The sequence below is a fragment of the Kogia breviceps genome, chromosome 14, assembly GCF_026419965.1.
Source record: "Kogia breviceps isolate mKogBre1 chromosome 14, mKogBre1 haplotype 1, whole genome shotgun sequence".
Taxonomy (NCBI): domain Eukaryota; kingdom Metazoa; phylum Chordata; class Mammalia; order Artiodactyla; family Physeteridae; genus Kogia; species Kogia breviceps.
In genome coordinates this window covers 60,908,852-60,929,557 of record NC_081323.1, presented here as the reverse complement: position 1 = coordinate 60,929,557, position 20,706 = coordinate 60,908,852, and the positions used below count along the sequence as shown (strand labels likewise).

Here is a 20,706-nt window from a genome sequence, read left to right as displayed (position 1 = left end):
ACATACACATATATCCTTTCTGCCCCAAACTCCCCTCCCATCCAGGCTGCCACGTAACATTGACCAGAGTTCCCCATGCTATACAGTAGGTCCTTGTTGGTTATCCGTTAGTGTGTACACGTCAGTCCCAAACTCCCTAACTGTCCCTTCCCCCCATCCTTCCCTCCTGGTAACCATAACTTCTTTCTCTAAGTCTGTGAGTCTGTTTCTGTTTTGTAAGTAAGTTCATTTGTAGCATTTCTTTTTAGATTCCGCATATAAAAGGATATCACTCGATATTTCTCTTTCTCTGTCTGACTTACTTCACTCAGTATGACAATCTCTAGATCCATCCATGTTGCTACAAAATGGCATTATTTCATTCTTTTCAATGGCTGAGGAGTATTCCATTGTATATATATATACCACATCTTCTTTATCCATTCATCTGTCCATGGACATTTAGGTTGCTTCCATGTCTTGTAACAGCCAATCTTACACGTGGTTTCCAATCACAGGCCAGGACTGCATAAACATGCACAGCAAGTGAAGAATCTTGGGTCTACCAGGCATACAGCTCGTCTCATCCAATGGCTCCACTGTTCCCAGGACACCCCAGATCCCTTAGCCCAAAAGCTGAGTCCTTTGCCATCTGGCTCCTGCCCTTCAGGTCTCTCCTTTGACGGCTTCTTTCTTCTCCCAAATTTTGAACCATCTTCTGATGGCAAAACATTCCATGTTTCTTGCTACCTCCAGCCCTATGCAAATTCAGTCGTCTCATTTTGCCATAATTACTGGTTTGCATGACTGTCTCTCTAGCAGGACTCTGAGCCGGTAGAGGCCAAAGACTATGTGTTATTCATCTCTGTGAAAATACAGAGATGTCGACCTCGCACTAAGTGCTCTGGTAATGTTCTTCTTTCAATGGACGAACAAGTGAGTGAATGAATGAGTGAGGGAGTAAGGCACAACCCAATGAGGTCCTTAGAGACCCCCAAAACGTTCGCCTCCTCGACTAGAAATGAAACAGAACATCAAACCCAGCTTCTCAAAACCACACACTGTTTCTTTCCATAGCATCACTGCCTAGGGTCAGGGGCTTTGGCCAGAAACCAAGAAAAAAAAAATATGTAGATGTGTGCCTGCAAGGGTATATGTGTGGGCTGATTTTAGAAGATGTATTTCAGCAAATTCTCAGGCCCTGGACAAAACCTAAGGGGTACAGGTTCAAAATGGACTTTTTACAACCAAACTCGGGGGGGGAATGCTGAGGCAGTCTGAAGGCTAGTCACATTGCACGCTCTAAACTCCTTTCCCGAAGCAATCCCCTTAGCACTCAGACAGCCTCGCAGAATAGAATGAAATCTAATCTGAAAGACAAGTGCAGTCCCTCTGGAAGCGCAGAGGACGAGTCTGAGGGCAGAGAAGGAACTGATTTCTCTGACTTTGGACACAGCAAGTTCTCATTGGAGAGCTAAGCCTTCTCTCTGGATGTGCATTCTTGGAATCATAGACTCCATGAACGGGAAGGGCTCAGGGAGGGGTATGTGATCCACCCCACCCACCAGTTCCCTGGCTTCAGGCAGGAAATAAAGATCTCTCCAGGGATACATACTGAGTAATAAAGGTGTGCCAGGCGCGATGTATGCCTGCAACCCCACTTAATTCCGACAAAACTCCTATAGGTAAATACTGTTATGTTGCATTTGGTAGATGTTAGACCTGGAGCTCAGAGAGACTGAGCAAGTTCCTTAACCTCTCTGTGCCTCATCTGTAAAATGGGTGGGACAGTGACACCAGCCACATTACGATGATATGAGGGCTGCCTGGGTTAATCTGTGAAAACTCTAGTATAGTGCCTGAAGCAGAATAGAATTTATGTAACTTTGTTAACTAAAAGACTAGAAAAATAGGTAAACGAATGGTTGAGTGGATGGATAGAGAAGCAGAGTATCGGAACCAAGATCAAATGGGTAGTGAATGTTGAAGGCGAATTGATTGCAGTCAGTCTGACCCTAATTCTACCTCCTGTCTAGACCTTACGGGATGATTCGACACATTCCCTAAACGCTTCAGGGAAGGATGCTCCCTTGTTAGTTTATTCTAGTGTTTTCTACCAGAAACATTCTTTCCTGTGATTTGCTGGATGATGTCTATTTGAATCTTCTTTTTTTTCAAATATGAGACCCATGGCTTCGACCTTGTGAGTGGATAGATAATGCTGTCTGCTGAAGAGAGAAAGACAGTGTGGCCCTGGCTAAAAACCCAAAGCTGCGCAGGTTCCCTCTGTCCCCAGGAGCACCTTTAGCTTTTGTCTTCCCAGCAAGAATCAGTCTGCTTCAGGAAAGACGTTTAATTTTCCCATTTACCGGCTCCACTTCATAAGATCACATTGACAAAGATCATGGCCTCTTTGTAATGGGAGAAACTGACATGGGAAGAGCAGCATAGGGCTGCTTCCTGGAAAAAAACTGACATTTGCTTCTTCTCCCTAGCTGAGGACATGCAGACTTCCCAGCCTTTTACTCTCAAGCCACTGCAAGTTCCCTTTTGCTCTGTTATCTCCTCTATTTATGTGGCAGAAAATCTCACCCAACATATCTGACCTTTTTTTCCTATTTTTTCTCCCGTAAATATGCATGCTTTTAAAAAAATCGTTATTACAAAAGCTATACTCGTACAAATGGTGGCACAGTGGAAAACTGACTGATATGGGACCCCTTCATGCTACAAACACATAAAAATGCAGAATTATAGGTGCGCGTGTGCACGCGCGTGTGCGCGCACGCACACACACACACACACACACACACACACATACACAAGCCCACAATGCACAGCCAAGGTCAAAAGAGAGAAATCCTTAGGTGTCAGAAACAGAGGGGAATGGGATATTCTCATGGTACGTTTCAGCTGAGGTGCCTACAGGGATACAGGCAGAAGGGATGGAGCCTGGGGCTTTAACATCCACGTGGGGACCCTGAACTGTGCCAGGAGGGTAGAAAATGATACCACTGATAAATCTGAGACTGTCAATGAGTCCATGAAAAGGAGACTAGAAAAAACAGTCCATCAAAGCAAAGGAAGTACAAGGAGCTTGCCATCCATTTGAATTGAGTGAGAAATTAAAAACCAAATGAGTATGGAGATCTAAGTGTATATTACTTAAATGGTGCAGTAATTACAGTAAAAATTATTTTATATGAAAACTGGTACTTTGAAGGGCCCTGGAACCATGGCAGAAGCAAACCCAGGACCCCTCTGTAGGGGCATGCCTGTAGCCCAGGATGCTTGGGAGTCCCATGGGGTTTAGGGGGAGAACAGCTCTGCTGAAGATTAGCTCATAGTCAAAAGTTACAAATACCACAAGAAAGTAATCCACCATGAAAGTCAGCATGCACAGCAAACAGAAGAATCAGAATCCCAAGAACTAAGGGGGCAGGGATGGGGTGTGGGACTGAGAATAATCTGAAAGAATGTAGGTGTGAAATTATTACATGTATAAAAGCTTTAAAAGTCATAACAAAAGAGTAGGACTTTATGATAAAAAGAATAGGCAGAATTTTAAAAGAGCCATATGAATGTCACAATTAAAATAGATTACAAATTGAAACATAAAGCCAAATATTACTAATGAAGGAATTCATGAACTGGAAAATAGATCTGTGGGAATCATCTAACTGCAGGATGGAGCAATAAAGAAATGGAAAATATGAAAACGAAGTTAACCTGGAAGATTCAATGAGAAGATCTAGAATATTTTAAACAGTTTCAGAAGAAGAAAAGATAGGGTTATCCTGTGTCATTAGGGAATTGAAAATTAAAACAATGTAATACCACTGCACACCTTACTGGAATGGTCAAAATCCAAAACACTGACACACTAATCAATGCTGGTGAGGATGTGTCACATGAACAGGAACCTCATTCATTGCTGGTGGGACTGTAAAATGGTGCAGTCACTTTGGAAGACAGTTTGGCAGGTTCCTACAAGGCTAGACGTAGTCTTACCATACAATCCAGCAGTAATGCCCCTAGGTACTTACCCAAATGAGTTGAAAACTTATGTCCACACAGAAACCTGAACATGAATGTTTATAGAACTTTGTTCATAATTGCCCAGACTTTGAAACAACCGAGATGTCCTTCAATAAGTGAATGGGTAAGCAAACTATACATCCATGCAATGCAATATGGTTCAGAGATTAAAAAAAAAAAAAATCTATCAAGCCAGGGAAACATATAGAGGAGCCTTAAATGCACCTTGTTAAGAGAAAGAAGCCTGTCTGAAAAGGCTACATACTATATGGTTCCAACTATATGATGTTTGGAAAAGGTAAAACTATAGAGACAGTTAAAAGATCAGTGGTTGCCAGGAGTTGGAATGAGCGGTGAGGGGGGATGAACATCACAGGGGGTGTTTAGGGCACCGAAACTGTTCTGTATGATGCTGTAATCGTGGATACATGACATTAAGCATTGGCAAAACCCACAGAACTGTACAGCACAAAGACGGAATTCTCTTAACTTTTGCTTACCTGTAAAGGTTTTAATTTCTCCATCGAATCTGAATGAGATCCTTGCTGGTAGACTAATCTTGGTTGTAGGTTTTTCCCTTTCATCACTTTAAATATGTCCTGCCACTCCCTTCTGGCTTGCAGAGTTTCTGCTGAAAAATCAGCTGTTGACCTTATGGGGATTCCCTTGTATGTTATTTGTTGCTTTCCCCTTGCTGCTTTTAACATTTTTTCCTAGTTTTTAATTTTTGATAGTTTGATTAATATGTGTTTCGGCATGTTTCTCTTTGGGTTTATCCTGTATGGGACTCTCTGTGCTTCCTGGACTTGATTGACTATTTCCTTTCCCATGGTAGGGAAGTTTTCAACTATAATCTCTCCAAATATTTTCTCAGACCCTTTCATTTTCTCTTCTTCTTCTGGGAACCCTATAATTCAAAAGTTGGTGCGGGGCTTCCCTGGTGGCGCAGTGGTTGGGAGTCCGCTTGCCGGTGCAGGGGACGCGGGTTCGTGCCCCGGTCCGGGAGGATCCTACGTGCCGCGGAGCGGCTGGGCCCGTGAGCCATGGCCGCTGAGCCTGTGCGTCCGGAGCCTGTGCTCCGCAACGGGAGAGGCCACAACAGTGAGAGGCCCGCAAACTGCAAAAAAAAAAAAAAAAAAAAAAAAAAAAAACCTTAAAAAAAAGTTGGTGCGTTTAGTGTTGCCCCAGAGGGCTCTGAGACTGTCCTCAATTCTTTTCATTCTTTTTTCTTTATTCTGCTCCCTGGCAGTTATTTCCACCATTTTATCTTCCAGCTCACTTATCCATTCTTCTGCCTCAGTTATTCTGTTACTGATTCCTTCTAGAGTATTTTTAATTTCAGTAATTGTGTTGTTCATCACTGTTTGTTTGCTCTTTAGTTCTTCTAGATCCTTGTTAAATGTTTCTTGTATTTTCTCCATTCTGTTTCCAAGATTTTCGATCATCTTCACTATCATTACTCTGAATTCTTTTTCAGGTGGGTTGCCTATTTTGTCTTCATTTATTTGGTCTTGTAGGTTTTTACCTTGCTCCTTCGTCTGTAACATATTTTTTTGTCTTTTTTTTTTTTTTTTAAATGTGTGGTGCTATATTCCTGTTTTACTGGTTGTTTGGCCTGAGCCGTCCAGCACTGGAGTTTGCAGGCAGCTGGATAGAGCTGGGTCTTGGTGCTGAGATGAGGACCACCGGGAGGCCTCACTCCAATTGATATTCCCTGGAGTCTGAGGTTGTCTGTTAGTCCAGCGGTTTGGACTCGGAGCTCCCACCACAGGAGCTCGGGCCCAACCTCTGGCTTGGGAACCAAGATCCTGCAAGCAGTTAAGCACCACAGACTGGGAATTGGTAAATGCTCTTCTAGGAGAGGATGTGTTATCTCATTTCTCCTTTTGTAAATTATCCTACTTTCTCCCAGAATGAAGTCTGAAGTGGACACTTCTCTGGATTTGAATCCCAGCTCTTCCACTTTCGAGCTAACTGGCTTAAGACAAGTTTCTAACCGTCTCTGTGCCTCCCTTTTCGTATTTCTCCAGCAACTGAGCATGAGATGTTTTTCTTTCCCTGTATTCCTGCCAGCATTCGTCTCTATCCTCACCAGTTTTTGCTTTTTTATACTCTCTGCTAACCCAAACAAATCCAGGCCTCCGAGGCCGAGCTCGGCAACGCGGGCCTTGCCCTTCCCCAGGCAGCTTCACTGCCCTCACTTAGGTGGTTCGGCCACAGCTAAACAGCGTTCTTTTCTGGGCCAAGACGTCCCTGCCTCAGGGACTAGGCGCCAAGGCGGCGCATACTCCGCGCCCAGGGGTCCTGCGGGCAGCTGCAGTGGCCGCAACAGCGGTCACCTGACAGGCTGCGGAATGAACACCCGGGCGAGGACCTGCACACGTCACGGCGGCAGCGTCGGCGGTGGCTGCGACTTCCCAGCTCCAGACCGCACCCGCCGCACGCCTCTGCAAGTGTTTTTTATTGAAGTATAGTTGATTTACAATATTATATTAGTTTAAATTGTACAACGTAGTGATTCAATATTTTTATGGATTATACTCCACCTAAAGTTATTACAAAATAATGGCTATATCTCCCTGTGCTGTACAATATATCCTTGTTGTTTATATATTTTATACATAGTAGTTTGTATTTCTTAATCCCATACATCTTTTATGTCTTAGAGATCATATTATATACAATATAGTCATACTATTCATTTGACATTCTATGCATCTTCCTTGATTTTCACTGTTTTTGAAGGATACTTTTTAAAGACCTGAATCATAGTCTAATGAATTGCTAGACGGTTAGTATAATTACTAGACATTTAGATCAGAGAATTTCCTCCTAAATGACAACTGGATAAAATGTGCATAAAAGAGAGACAAAATAATGCCAGCCATGCCTACATTTTTTTCCACTGCAAACCCCACCTGCTTCTTTAGCTGCCAACTGAAGTGGGGAGGTGTTTAGTTTGCAAGGGGCCATTCAGAGCCGACTGGGATGTTTCTTTTCAAGGAACACTTTGTGCCCTAAGTGCACTACTTAGGGTGACTTTTTGGAATAATCTTGGATGTTCTAAAGGAAGAGGAAAGAAGCAACAAATAATATTTGAGAACAGCTGTGTACCAGGCACTGTGCTAGGCACTTCCTTTACAACAACCCATGAAGGCTCCTATTTAGGAGAACTTACCGTGAGCCAGGCACTCCATTTAGGAATTTTGCATATGTGAGCTCATTTGATCCTCCCTAGAACTCGAGGGAGTAGACACTATTATAATACCCATTTCACAGACGGGATCACTGTGGCTCTGAAGTCACACAGCTAGTATATGACGAAGTCAGAATGGGAATGCGAGTCCTTCTAATGTAGGCTTCAGCCAGCTTATCCTATGTCCTGTTCCAGACTTGGGTGGATGTTGGGGACAGGGGTAGAGAAAAGCGGGGTGGGAAGAACATAATAATGATGACCAAGAATAAAAAAGACAGGGACTGTGCCAAATTCTTTCTGTACATGATCTCACTTCATCCTCCTACAACGATACTACATAGATGTTGTCATCCTTATCTTCACCCCGCAAATGAGTGAACGCAGACCAGGAGAGCTCAGTCCCTCTCACCGAGGTTGCACGGCTATAAATCACACGTGTCTGCCCCGAATGCAGGGGTGTCTGCCCCACAGTGCATGCCCTGCTCCTTACTGCCTGTGGCTCTTGTCTTCTGTCCAGGGGAGATGGAAGAGCTGGAGACCCTGTGGCTCACGGGGATCTGCCACAACGAGAAGAACGAGGTGATGAGCAGCCAGCTGGACGTCGACAACATGGCGGGTGTGTTCTACATGCTGGCGGCCGCCATGGCCCTCAGCCTCATCACCTTCATCTGGGAACACCTCTTCTACTGGAAGCTGCGCTTCTGCTTCACGGGCATGTGCTCCGACCGGCCGGGCCTGCTCTTCTCCATCAGCAGGGTCAGTACCCCTGGCGGCTACTTCCCTCTGCGGCAGGCAGGTCCAGAAAAGCACAGGGCTTCCAGAGAATCAGGGGTTCTTGACTCCTGGGTGGGGCTGTGGTGTCTCCACACCCTCCCTTCACCCAGCAACCCTTCTTGGATTTGTCGGAAGGGCACCAGTTTCAGTGTTCATCAGCCAGATGCTAGCTAGAGACGGAAGGTGAATAGGGAAGGCAGGCCGGGCGTGAGAAAAATAGCAGAAGTGAAATTAAAAATAGCAGCTGAACCCTGGTGTCAAAGGGAGGGAACAATGGAGAATGTGGAGAACTAAGACAGATGGCGTACAACCCACCACACCCAGAGGGGGCAGTCGTCTTCCACTCCTGCTGAGTATGGTTTTAGCAGAAGGCAGGGCCAGTCTTACCAGGTCTTCCAGTTTTTAAAAGAGAAAGCAGTCATCTGATTATATGTGAAAACTTTCAACTTTTAAATACTAGTAACTAATTCCATTGAGAAATAGAAAAACACGGGCCAAATACAGCCAGTCTGTGGCCTCCCTCATGAGCACCCAGGTATGCTCTAGGACATTATTAAAATTCCTGTGTGGGATGTTACGATGTTTGCATGCATTCCAACAGATCACGTGTGGCGAAATGAAATCTACATGCAAAGCTATGTTGCGTGTGTGAACGCAGCTAACAAACCACAAAAGCGTGGACGACGTAACAGAGCCTGAAATGAAACACAGGCATTAAGAACCACGAGAAAATGTACACACATCAAACAGGAAACAAAATACAGATTCAACACGACATAAACCACAGCACAGAATACACACGCTGTAGTAAGTGCACTCACGTTCAAGCCGCAGAAACCTCATTACATGCTGTACAATATGGCGTGTGTGTGGCCATAAACAGGTACACATGGCATAATTCATCAATAATGATGACAATTGTGGAAAATGCTTATATTTGTAAGTACATATATGTCCCTGGCACCATATAAGGAATTTATACTCATCATTTCATTTAACCTACAAGCCAATTCTGTGAGGTAGGTACTGATATTGGCCCAGAATTGGGGAAACTCAAATTTATGAGGTTAGAGGAATTACCCAACACCACACAGCCTTGCTGGAGCCAGGATTTGACTCCAGGTGGCGTAGTAGCAGCCAGAGCCCACACTCTTACACAAGCAACAAACATCAAATACAAGCAACACAAGAGATTTGATACAAATCATACTACACAACATGTATGTGCACACAACTCATATAATATATATTTTTACTTTTTAAATACAAGCTAGTCACTTACTTGCGTCACAATAAAAGCACATATCTGCATATCGTTCGCTTATCTTCCAACACAGTGTAACATTATCTATCTATCCACCTGGCAATCAATCAGTCATCCATGCATCCATCCATCCATCTGTCCATCCATCTATTATTTATCTACCTATTTCTTCCATTTACTCACCTTGGAATTTACTCTGAAAGAGTTTAACAAATTAGGATTTGAAACATGGTGAAAAATATGTGGTTAGAAACATCTAATTTTATATGCTAATGTTTATTGGGAAAATGAAATAATCATCTAAAGAGGAACTTGTGTATTCTTAGTATTTGGTGGTTTTAAGAGATCCAGAAGGTACACATGGGCTTAGTCAGGAGGATTTATTTTCTCCATTCAGTGGCACTCTAAACTTGAGTTCTGTGCAAATACATATTTCCTAATTAGCTTGATGGCCTCTAAGCACACAGATTGCTTAAAAATAACAACGTGCATGCATATAGCTAGGTATTAGGGCAACTTTAATCTAATTCTCTTCACCAGTTACTAAAGTCTTTCCATAGCCAAATGACTGTGAGATTGCCATGAGCAAATGCACACTGTTGCCTTCACTTGTACATCCTGCTTGTTTCTGCAAGAGTGTTCCCTTTGTCCGAGATATCATTAAAGAAGCCAAGTTAATAGGATTGTCACCATGAGAAATGGACTAAATCCCTCACTCCCATTCCAGGCATCTTGAGGGATGGTGGTGAAGGCATTGCTGTGTTGTGCCTTGACAAGCTGGAACTGGAACTTCTGTCTCCCCCTCCCTAGAGGAGAGAGGACCCCACGTCCCATGGGACACAAATGCAAACCTCAGATGCCTGCCCTCCTGGCACGGCCAAGGGTGAAGGTCAGAGTTCACAGAGTCATTGATCTTACGTTAGAACCAAGTTTCTCCCACAGCTGTGGCCTTTGTTTATTACGACTTACAAAAACGTGTCCTCTCTTCTGTGGGACACTCTTAGCTTTTGTTTTCTCTCCGCAATGCTGTCCCTTTCATGGTGAAAAAAATATTCACTGTCACCAGCAAAAAAGAACCACCTCGGTTGTCTCCAGAGACGTGAGGAATGGGAGATGTAGCAAAGCCAAGGACCAGGGAAGTGGAAACCGTGGCATCTTCCCAACGAGCCCAGAGGAGAGCTTGCAGCAGCTTCTGGCTGACCCACAATGGGGAACCGACAGAATAGAAGTCAGATACTGTCTTAGTCCATTCGGGCTGCTATAACAAAATACCACAGACTGGGTGCTTTATCAGCAATAGAAATGTATCGCTTACAGTTCTGGGGGCTAGAAGTCCAAGATCAGGGTGCCAGCGTGGTCGGGTGAGGACCCTCTTCTGGGTTGCAGATTTCCCCTTGTGTTGAAGGGATGAGGGAGCTCTGTGGGGTCTCTTTTACAAGAGCACTTGTCCCATTCAGGAGGACTCCTCCCAAAGGCCCCACCTTGGACCTCATGACATAAGCACCTACCTACCACTAATACCATCACCTTTGGGACTAGGATCTCCGCATATGGATTGGGAGGTGGGGTACACAAACATGCAGACCATAGCAGACACTTTAGGAATCAGGCCCAGGCACCAAGGAACCAAGGAGGACAGTATCGCCCCAGTGAGAAAGGGGGCAGGGGGTGGAACAGAGCGAACTGTCTGGAAAGGCACATTGAGTCTTCAGTGCTAATTTCATCTGAGCCCATTATAGGGCCGAGAGGGCATCTTATTTCCACAACCCATAAAAGGTAGCCGGAATCTATGAATAATAGAGAGGAGGAAAGAAATAACTCTGCAAGGAAGAAAGAAACTCCAGCCCAGGGATTTGGCTCCTGAGGTAGGGTTTAGGCAACTTACCTAATCAGAAAGCCGCAGTGGCTTTCCAGAGCAAACCTGCAGCTTCGATCAAACAGGCGCTGGGTGCTCGTACTAGTGTGAAGAGAGAAAGGTGAGGTGACAAGCAGGGAGGGCACATCGGGGGTGACTGAGCAGCTCATCCACTAGCATTTATGGAGCCCCTTCCATGTCAGGTGCTTTGCTTGCATTATCAGATCTTGCCCTCATACCCACCTTAGAGTGTATGATCCCCATCTTACAGATGTGGAACTTGAGGCTCAAAAAGATGTAATTGCTCAGCCAAGGTCACAGGGCTAAAAAAGGATGGAGCTGGGGCTCATTTCCAGTGGGTTCCAGGTCTCTGACTCTTCCCATCCTTCTTTAATACACACCCCACCTCCTCCTCATCACATCTGGAAGATGGGTCAACTTAGTTGGAGAACACTTTCATCTAAACCTGGGGTACAGACACCACGTCGACTCCTTCCCAAGGCTTTGCCAGGCAGATCGGCACCTGGGAACTGCCTTAGCTGTGTTATGTGAGTCCCAGGGGAAACCAGGGATGAGGAAAAGCAATCAGCAGCCATCCTCTCTGCTCCTGAAACATAGCTCAGCTCCCTGGCCACTTCTGTGGGCCTCCTGCAAATACAGAGACATCCAGCTCATCTCGGCGGGCGGGAGCACACCGCCCTGATGGCGAAGGGTGGAAGCAAGTTCTCAAAGTCTCTAAAAGGACGAGGGGAGCTCATTAAAATAAAATTGCAAAGTTAGAAAAAATTTTAAAACTAGTGTTTTCGTAATGCTAACAAGGGGGAAAAAAGGCTATGATCTTGGCTGATTCAAACACGTAGGAGACACACTGATTTCCACCCATAGTAGCAGAATCCCTCTAGGTCATTGTAGGAGATTATTACATTACTAAATTGGACAGGGCAGGCATACGTTAACATAAAAGATTCAAAAGCACTGTGCTATGTGAAATACACGGTGCGTTTGTATGATTTCGACGTCCAGCAGCCCTGAAAGCAATGAGGAGACACTGCTTCCTGGGAGGGAGACAGGGAAGGAGACCACACAGCATCAAGAAAAAGACTAAAGGTAAGGCTGCAGCAGGTGGGAAGTGCCCGATGCCAGGGCCTTGGCCTCAGGGAGCCTTCACCGTGCAGCCTGGGGTTGAAGGGGGTCAGAGAAAGAGAAGCTCAAATGCACAACTGTAGGCTTTTCTGTTTACTGTTCCTTGACGGAGTGGAGACCGTCTCTAGAAAACGACAAGAAAAACGCAGCAGTGCAAACAGGTTGAGGCTGTCACAGTTCTGTGAGCATCCCTGCAGGTCCAGTGCATCCCCACCATGGGGAATTGATGGAGCCGCTATAAGAATCCAGAGTTACCGACCCATAGTCCCCAAAGTCAGCAGCAGCTACCGCATCCCTATTACAAACAAACCCCTTCTTGGGCCGGGTCCCTGTCAGTCTTGGGAGGACCAGCTCAAATCCTGCAGCCTGGACCGAGTTGTTCCCTTTAGGTACCGCGGCCGAAATCTGGGGGCAGGAGTGGGGAAGGGAGAAGCACAAATCAAAGTACCTTTTGCCTATTATTGTAGAATAAATCAAGGGCTCTGCCCCTGAGTTACTTTCAAGGAAAAGTAAACAGTTATTATTATTATTATTATTTTTTGCGGTACGCGGGCCTCTTGCTACCGTGGCCTCTCCCGTTGCGGAGCACAGGCTCCGGACGCGCAGGCTCAGCGGCCATGGCTCACGGGCCCAGCCGCTCCGCGGCATGTGGGATCTTCCCCAGACCGGGGCACGAACCCGTGTCCCCTGCATCGGCAGGAGGATTCTCAACCACTGCACCACCAGGGAAGCTCAAACAATTACTTTTAAGACAGGAAGAAGGTGGAGTGGAAAACAAGAGATGTATGGATGGGGGTGCTTATGTCTGAGCTACCCCGGAGTCCCTCAGTCACTCAGTTCCCTGGATGGATTTAAATGCAGCATCACTGTGTCATCAGGCCTCTCCACTCTTCCTAGTAACTAAAACTCTAACTATACTCAACAAATTCTCACACAGCCAAAACACAAAGAATATGTATATATTGAGTGGGTAAGTGAAAAGTCCAAGAAGGGAGCTCCAGGGATTCAAACCATATGATGTCTTTTTATCCCACCATCTATGTCTATTCCTCCAAAAAATGTCTGATTGACCACACATGGGTCTCAGGTCTTCGTCTTGTTTTTGTCAGGGCGGGGGGGGGGGGGGGGGGTGGAGCTGGGAGAGACTGTTCCAGAGGTTTTAACTTGAAGTATAATTGGCTTACAATATTGTATATCAGGTGTACTACATAGTGACTCAGTATTTTTATACGTTATGAAATAATCACCATAATAACTTTAGTTACCATCTATCACATACAAAGTTATTAGAATATTATTGACTATATTTTCTATACGGTACATTATATCCCCATGACTTATTTATCTTAAAGCTGAAGATTTTACCTCTTAATCCCCTTCACCGGTTTCACCCATCTGTCTAACCCCCTCCCCTCTGGCAACTACCAGTTTGTTCTCTGTTTCTATTGAATCTGGTTTTGTTTTGCTGTGGCTGTTCATTTGTTTTGGTTTTAGATTCCACATATAAGTGAAATTATATGGTATTTGTCTTTCTCTGTCTGACTTATCTCAGCATAATACCCTCTAGGTCCACCTATGTTGTCACAAATGGCAAGACTTCATTCTTTTTTATGGCTGAGTACTATTCCATTGTGTGTGTGTGTGTGTGTGTGTGTGTGTGTGTGTGTGTGTGTGTGTATACATACCACATCTTCTTTTCTATTCCTCTATCGATGAACACTTCAGTTGCTTCCATATCTTGGCTACTGTAAATAATGGTGTGATGAACATTGGGGTACATGTATTTTTGTTTAGTGTTTTTATTTCCTTCAGATAAATATTGGGTCTCATGCTTTAATTGATAGCTTCAGTGTAGGGGTAGCAATAATTCCCCAAAGGAATCAATGATTGGTGATCCTTGTCTGCTGACTCAGTTTGTTTGTCAATAGCTGACTCCCTGGTATCCAAAGTCCAAAGATGATCCTGGGAAACTTTAATAAAAGTAAGGGTTGGTGACCAGGATGTTGGGAGGGTCAACCAAATCCTTACACGCCAGTTGGGAGGTGCTGAGACCCTTATAGTTGTATGAGGATTAGTGGATATTTTTTCTCAAACTCCATGTATGACTATTGGCAAAAGTGTCAGATAATCTAAATAAATCAGGTAATCTAAAAGTGCCAGAGCGACAGGATAAGGCTGATGCTTTGCCACTGGTCTCATACCTTTAAGAAACATTATCCGGATTCAGATTGGATTTCACTGTTTCTCCAGGACTCCTACAAGGAGGTCATGTCTCACCTTTGCAGGTACAGTTCAGGTGTGAAATGGTTTCATGTCCTTGCTGCTGCTGATGGTGTTTCGTGCTCCCCCCCCTACAGGGCATTTACAGCTGCATTCACGGGGTGCACATTGAAGAAAAGAAGAAGTCTCCAGACTTCAATCTGACCGGATCCCAGAGCAACATGTTAAAACTCCTTCGGTCAGCCAAAAACATTTCCAACTTGTCCAACATGAACTCCTCAAGAATGGATTCCCCCAAAAGAGCTGCTGACTTCATTCAAAGAGGATCCCTCATCATGGACATGGTTTCAGATAAGGGAAACTTGATATATTCAGACAACAGGTCCTTTCAGGGGAAAGACAGCATTTTGGGGGACAACGTGAATGAACTGCAAACGTTCGTGGCCAACAGGCACAAGGATAGCCTCAGCAACTACGTGTTCCAGGGCCAGCACCCTCTGACTCTCAACGAGTCTAACCCTAACACGGTGGAGGTGGCCGTGAGCACAGAACCCAAAGGGAACTCCAGGCCCCGGCAGCTTTGGAAGAAATCCATGGAGTCTCTACGCCAAGATTCGCTGACCCAGAACCCAGTCTCCCAGAGGGATGAGGGAACCGTGGAGAACAGGAGCTACTCCCTAAAGAGTCCTAGGTACCTTCCAGAAGAGGTGGCCCACTCGGACATCTCAGAAACCTCGAGCCGGGCCACGTGCCACCGGGAGCCTGACAACAGTAAGAACCACAAGGCCAAGGACAACTTCAGAAGGTCAGTGGCCTCCAAATACCCCAAGGACTGCAGCGAGGTCGAGCGCTCCTACCTGAAAACCAAAGCGAGCTCCCCCAGGGACAAGATCTACACCATCGATGGGGAGAAGGAACCCACTTTCCACCTCGATCCTCCCCCATTTGTCGAAAACATGGCCCTTCCCGAGAACGTGGACTTCTCCAGTGTCTACCAGGACCATGGTGACAGTTTCCGCAAGGGGAACTCCACACTGCCCATGAACAGGAGCCCCCTGCACAATGAAGATGGGCTCCCCAACAATGACCAGTATAAACTCTACTCCAAGCACTTCACCTTGAAAGACAAGAGCTCCCCTCACAGCGAGGGCAGCGACCGGTACCGGCAGAACTCCACGCACTGCAGGAGCTGCCTGTCCAACCTGCCTACCTATTCAGGCCACTTCACCATGAGGTCCCCCTTCAAATGTGACTCCTGCCTGCGGATGGGGAACCTCTATGACATTGACGAAGACCAGATGCTTCAGGAGACAGGTAACCCAGCTACCCAGGAGGAGGTCTACCAGCAGGACTGGGCACAGAACAGCACCCTCCAGTTCCAAAAGAACAAGCTGAGGATTAGCCGGCAGCATTCCTACGATAACATCCTCGACAAACCCAGGGAGGTGGACCTTAGCAGGCCCTCCCGGAGCATAAGCCTCAAGGACAGGGAGCGGCTTCTGGAGGGAAACTTGTACGGGAGTCTCTTTAGTGTCCCCTCAAGCAAACTCTCGGGGAACAAAGGCTCCCTTTTCCCCCAGGGTCTGGAGGTCAGCAAACGGAGCAAGTCTCTCTTGCCAGACCACACCTCCGATAACCCTTTCCTCCACTCCTACGGGGATGACCAACGCTTAGTTATTGGGAGGTGCCCCTCGGACCCTTATAAACACTCGCTGCCCTCCCAGGCAGTGACTGACAGCTATCTCCAATCGTCCTTGAGGTCGACGGCATCATACTGTTCCAGGGACAGTAGAGGCCACAGCGATGTGTATATTTCGGAGCATGTTATGCCTTATGCTGCAAATAAGAATAAAATGTACTCTGCCCCCAGGGTTTTAAATTCCTGCAGCAATAGACGCGTGTACAAGAAAATGCCTAGTATTGAATCCGATGTTTAAAACCTTCCATTAATGTTTTATCTGTAGGGAAACATAGGTAATGGCCAACGTTCCGGAAGATAAATGTTGGATGTCCAGTAGTGCCCTGCAAAGAGCAAGAGGATTTAGGAAGGTATTTTTCTGTTGGTTCTTTTGCACATGGCTCCGTGCCATACTCTTCCACTCAAGGAATCTTGTGAGGTGTGTGCTGAGCGCGGCAGATACCAGATAGGTGAGTCCTTAACCAAAAATCAACCAATAAAAGGGCAAGTCTCCTGGACATGCCCGCTAGGTATGTTGGCAATAATGACGCGTTGGATGCCAACGGTGATGTGATGATTTCCTATATTCCAAATTCCATTAAGGCCAGTCCACCATGTAATTTCCTCATCAGAAATGCCTAATGGTTTCGCTAATACAGAATATAAGCAATATGGTATGCATGTAAATCTGACACAGACAAAACAAGAATGCATCTGCACTGTAGTGCGATTGACACGTGCAAGAGGTTAGGAAGTTTGGATTTATAACTGGTCCAGCTTTATTGTTATGCCTTCCATCACAGCCCGGGCCCAACCCCAGAACTCCAGGCTCCCCAAAGAGTAGCAAATCAGTGTGTTTGCGATCTCTCTGCTAGCTTCACTGTAATCCATTTCCAAGACACATCTGGAGTAAAAGGCCAGAAGGGCCCTCAGGCAGAGAGCTACAGGAATCCCTTTGGATGTCGATTTGTGTATTTCACAGACACTCTCTCACCCTTGGCTTCTTCGATGGTCCTGTTCAGAGCTGCATAAACTCACCCATTTGTGTCTTCCATATCGTGTAAGTGTGGATCTTCTGTCTATGACACAGCGGCCGTTGTAGTTTATCCTGAAGACTCCTGTGTACGTAAGTTTGCATTTCCCCCCTTCTGGTGATGACTCAGGGTTGTATAGTATCTGTTACCCGTCCCCCGCAGAGTAACCCTCACTCATTCAGTCCCCGAATCACCATGGTGGCGTTTCATTGTGTGTTGCTGTTCCCAGCGTGGTGAATGTGGTGGCATGTGCCAGCAGCCGTATGTGTACTGTGATCCTTAAGGAGTAAAAGGCCATCCGTCCGCTGAAGGCCAGCATGGCTGTAGCGTTATCTTCCTTAACGTCCTGAAATTCAGCTGGACACTCGTCCCCACCCCCAACCTCCTTAAATCAAAAGCCTTCAAAACATGAGAGACACTCATGGATCTACCCTGAGCAGCCTCCAAATTGTGGATAAACTTTAGTGGGACAAGTGAGTTCTCTCTTCTGAAATAGTCACTCTATTGGAGGCAAACTGCCTCACTAGCACCAACGGGAGATGAAAAATTCCTCGAAGCATTTGTCATTTCCGAGTCACCTCCATTCTCACTTTACTCAAACCTGTGCATAAATGATATGATACTCATTTCGTAAACCTTGGGGGAAGGGTAGGGAATCTTTATGCGTGAGAAGCTCTTAGCACAGTGCCTGGTACATGCAATGTGGGCCCCCCAAATTAAGGCAGTTGTTATGACACTTCATCAGACAAGAATTTTCTAGTTTAAAAAATATGATAGGGGCTTCCCTGGTGGCGCAGTGGTTGAGAGTCTGCCTGCGATGCAGGGGACGCGGGTTCGTGCCCCGGTCCGGGAAGATCCCACGTGCCGCGGAGCCGCTGGGCCCGTGAGCCATGGCCGCTGAGCCTGCGCGTCCGGAGCCTGTGCTCCGCAATGGGACAGGCCACAACAGTGAGAGGCCCGCGTAATGCTGAAAAAAAATTAAATTAAATATGATAAAACCCACAGCAATATTAATTGAACACTTTATATAGTTCTAATCCAATAATTAGTGTGTTTTAAATACATGAATATCCCTGAAATGCTTGGGCTAAGTAGCCACCCATTTTGCTGGGCATCTGGGTCTGTTGTGGTGTCATGTTACAGAAGCCCTAGGCTAATGTAAACGAGCCTGACCATTTCCTGGTTTCCTCCTGAATTTTGCTTGGGGTTCCTGGAGGAGGGGACAGAAAGGCAGGTTGAAAAGTTACCTTGTTTCTTTCAGTCATGCTGTGTTCTGTTTTGTAGGCAATGCTTTCCCATGAGTGGGCAGGTGCCAGGAATAATTCTCTTAGAGCTTGAGGACTCATTGAGTGGCTCCCTCTTTGAGAAGGTGCACCTGACCTACAATATTCCTATAATGATGAAAAGTGGTTGTAGTAAAGTTCAGGGTCGGTGGTAGGGAGGCAGAGAGGGAGGCAGGGCTGAGAAAGTCTTTGTGGTCGAAAGGCAGAAGGGGCCAGCTAGGTGCTGAAGAGAAACACACTTGAATGTTGCCTTTTATTTCTTGGATGTTGCACCTTTACTGCCTCAAGACCCAACAACGGAGAAGCCTAGATTGGAAGACCCGGAAGAGTGCCCCCAGTTTCTAATCTTAGACACAACTGTGACCATATCATTTTTTAGAATTTTCTGCCTTTGCCCTTCCACTGCATTCTAGACCTATACAGCCCCAGCCAGGATCACCTCCATTTCCTCACAAGACCGGCATGTCTTGACATGCAATGAATTGAAAAGTCTCCCCAGAATACATAACAGCGGTACATCACCAGTCTAAAGAGGCTGTCTGTCTTCCTCCAGTGTCCTCCAAACCAGGGAGCTGCCAAATATGGCAGAGATCTCCAGGGAGAGTGAGAATTACACTTGGAATGATCCCATAGATCAAAAACCCTTCTTCTAATAACAACATTAGTTCTGCCATTAACCCCATGCCTCTCTGGGTATAGAAACTACAAACATGGCTTTGGGAAGAACCGACAGTAATGTAGTGAAAAAAAGTATACACTTCCTTTAATACCTAAAGTGTTTAAAAAATAATAATAAATAACTAGGATGGGATGTGATGTAATAAATAAATAAAATAAATAAATAACTAGGATTGGATGCGATGTAATAAATACCACTTCCTTCCTCCACGAATTCACTGACTGTCAATAGTGATGATCCCCAACTTAAGACAATTGACCATTGATGGGATGGTCACTTTCCAAGTGAAAGATAGTGATGTTGAGCTATTCAGAGGTAATCCAAGTCACTTCAGTTCTTTGCAGAAAGAGTAGCAGGAATATAACATCCAACAGTAAATCACACCTACAGTACAGGACGTGATAACAATTACATAGGAGGTGCTGAACTATGGGTTCATACAGAGGGTTCCTCTGACACATCTAGGCTCTGAGTCCTTACATTTGTTGATGCCAAGGATCCAGAATCTCCGAACCCAAATGTGTGCCGGAGTTTCCTCTGACTCAAGTCGGAACTGGCATCCGTAATGATATCGCATTAACTCCAGATGGTTTTCTCCCCTTGAGAAGGACCCAACTAGTCCTCCGCTAGGTAACAGTATGCACATGCAACCAACTTAAAATATTCTGTGTATGAGGAGAGTCTTCGAGGATGCGAATTCTACTCTGGGAAACCTTTGGGTTTCTGGAAAATCGTTTCCATTATCCTTACACCTGCAGGTTCTTAGGCCATCTCTAGTTTTAATGCTCTGAGAGGGCAGGTCACCAGTGAGTCTACTTTTCTGCCAGTGAGGCTTCCATGAGAGGTGCAGGATTATAATCACCCTACTCTTTACTCTTGTGTCCTTTGCAAATCTCACTGCATTTTTGTAGCCAGCACTGTCTCATGGATTATCCCCGGTTTTCTCTTCCGTGTTTCATAAGGTGCCTGAGAAGTGTTCATACGTAGGTTCTCTGATGAAAGCATTAAAATTCACCCGCTGGGGCTTCCCTGGTGGCGCAGTGGTTGAGAATCCGCCTGCCGATGCAGGAGACACGGGTTCGTGCCCTGGTCCGGGAAGATCCCACATGCCGCGGAGCAACTAAGCCCGTGAGCCATGGCCGCTGAGCCTGTGCGTCCGGAGCCTGTGCTCCGCAACGGGAGAGGCCACAACAGTGAGAGGCCCGCATACCGCAAAAAAAAAAAAAAAAAAAAAAAAAAAAAAATTCACCCGCTGTAGCAAAATCAGTCAAATCAATTCACGCCTATTTTCAGGGGAGAAAAAAGAGAATTACACCTTGTTTACAAATGAAATAGTCTCACTTAAATGGGACTCTAGCCAAGGCAGTTAATTAGTCAAAGGATCCACGGGCAGCCACGCAGTCATACATTGTTTATTCTATTTGATATGTCTACCACTGATGTGTATTTAATATTCTGCATCCTTCTCAGGAAATGACAAATGCCCCGAATTCTTTGCAGATGGAATTGCTAATGAAAAAGAAAAAAAAAGTTGGTGTTAATTAAATGGTGATTAAAAATTTA

General features: G+C 45.6%; 1 protein-coding gene across 1 annotated transcript in view; it reads left to right on the top strand.

Moving 5' to 3' along the window:
• Nucleotides 1-20,652, top strand: part of GRIN2A (glutamate ionotropic receptor NMDA type subunit 2A) — a 365,357-nt gene extending 344,705 nt beyond the window's left edge. Inside the window, exons 13-14 of the mRNA XM_059038424.2 lie at nucleotides 7,731-7,969; nucleotides 14,607-20,652. Coding sequence (XP_058894407.1) covers nucleotides 7,731-7,969; nucleotides 14,607-16,406 — 2,039 coding nt within the window. The 3' untranslated portion in view covers nucleotides 16,407-20,652. The remainder of the gene's footprint in view (nucleotides 1-7,730; nucleotides 7,970-14,606) is intronic.
• Nucleotides 20,653-20,706: the final 54 nt, after the last annotated feature.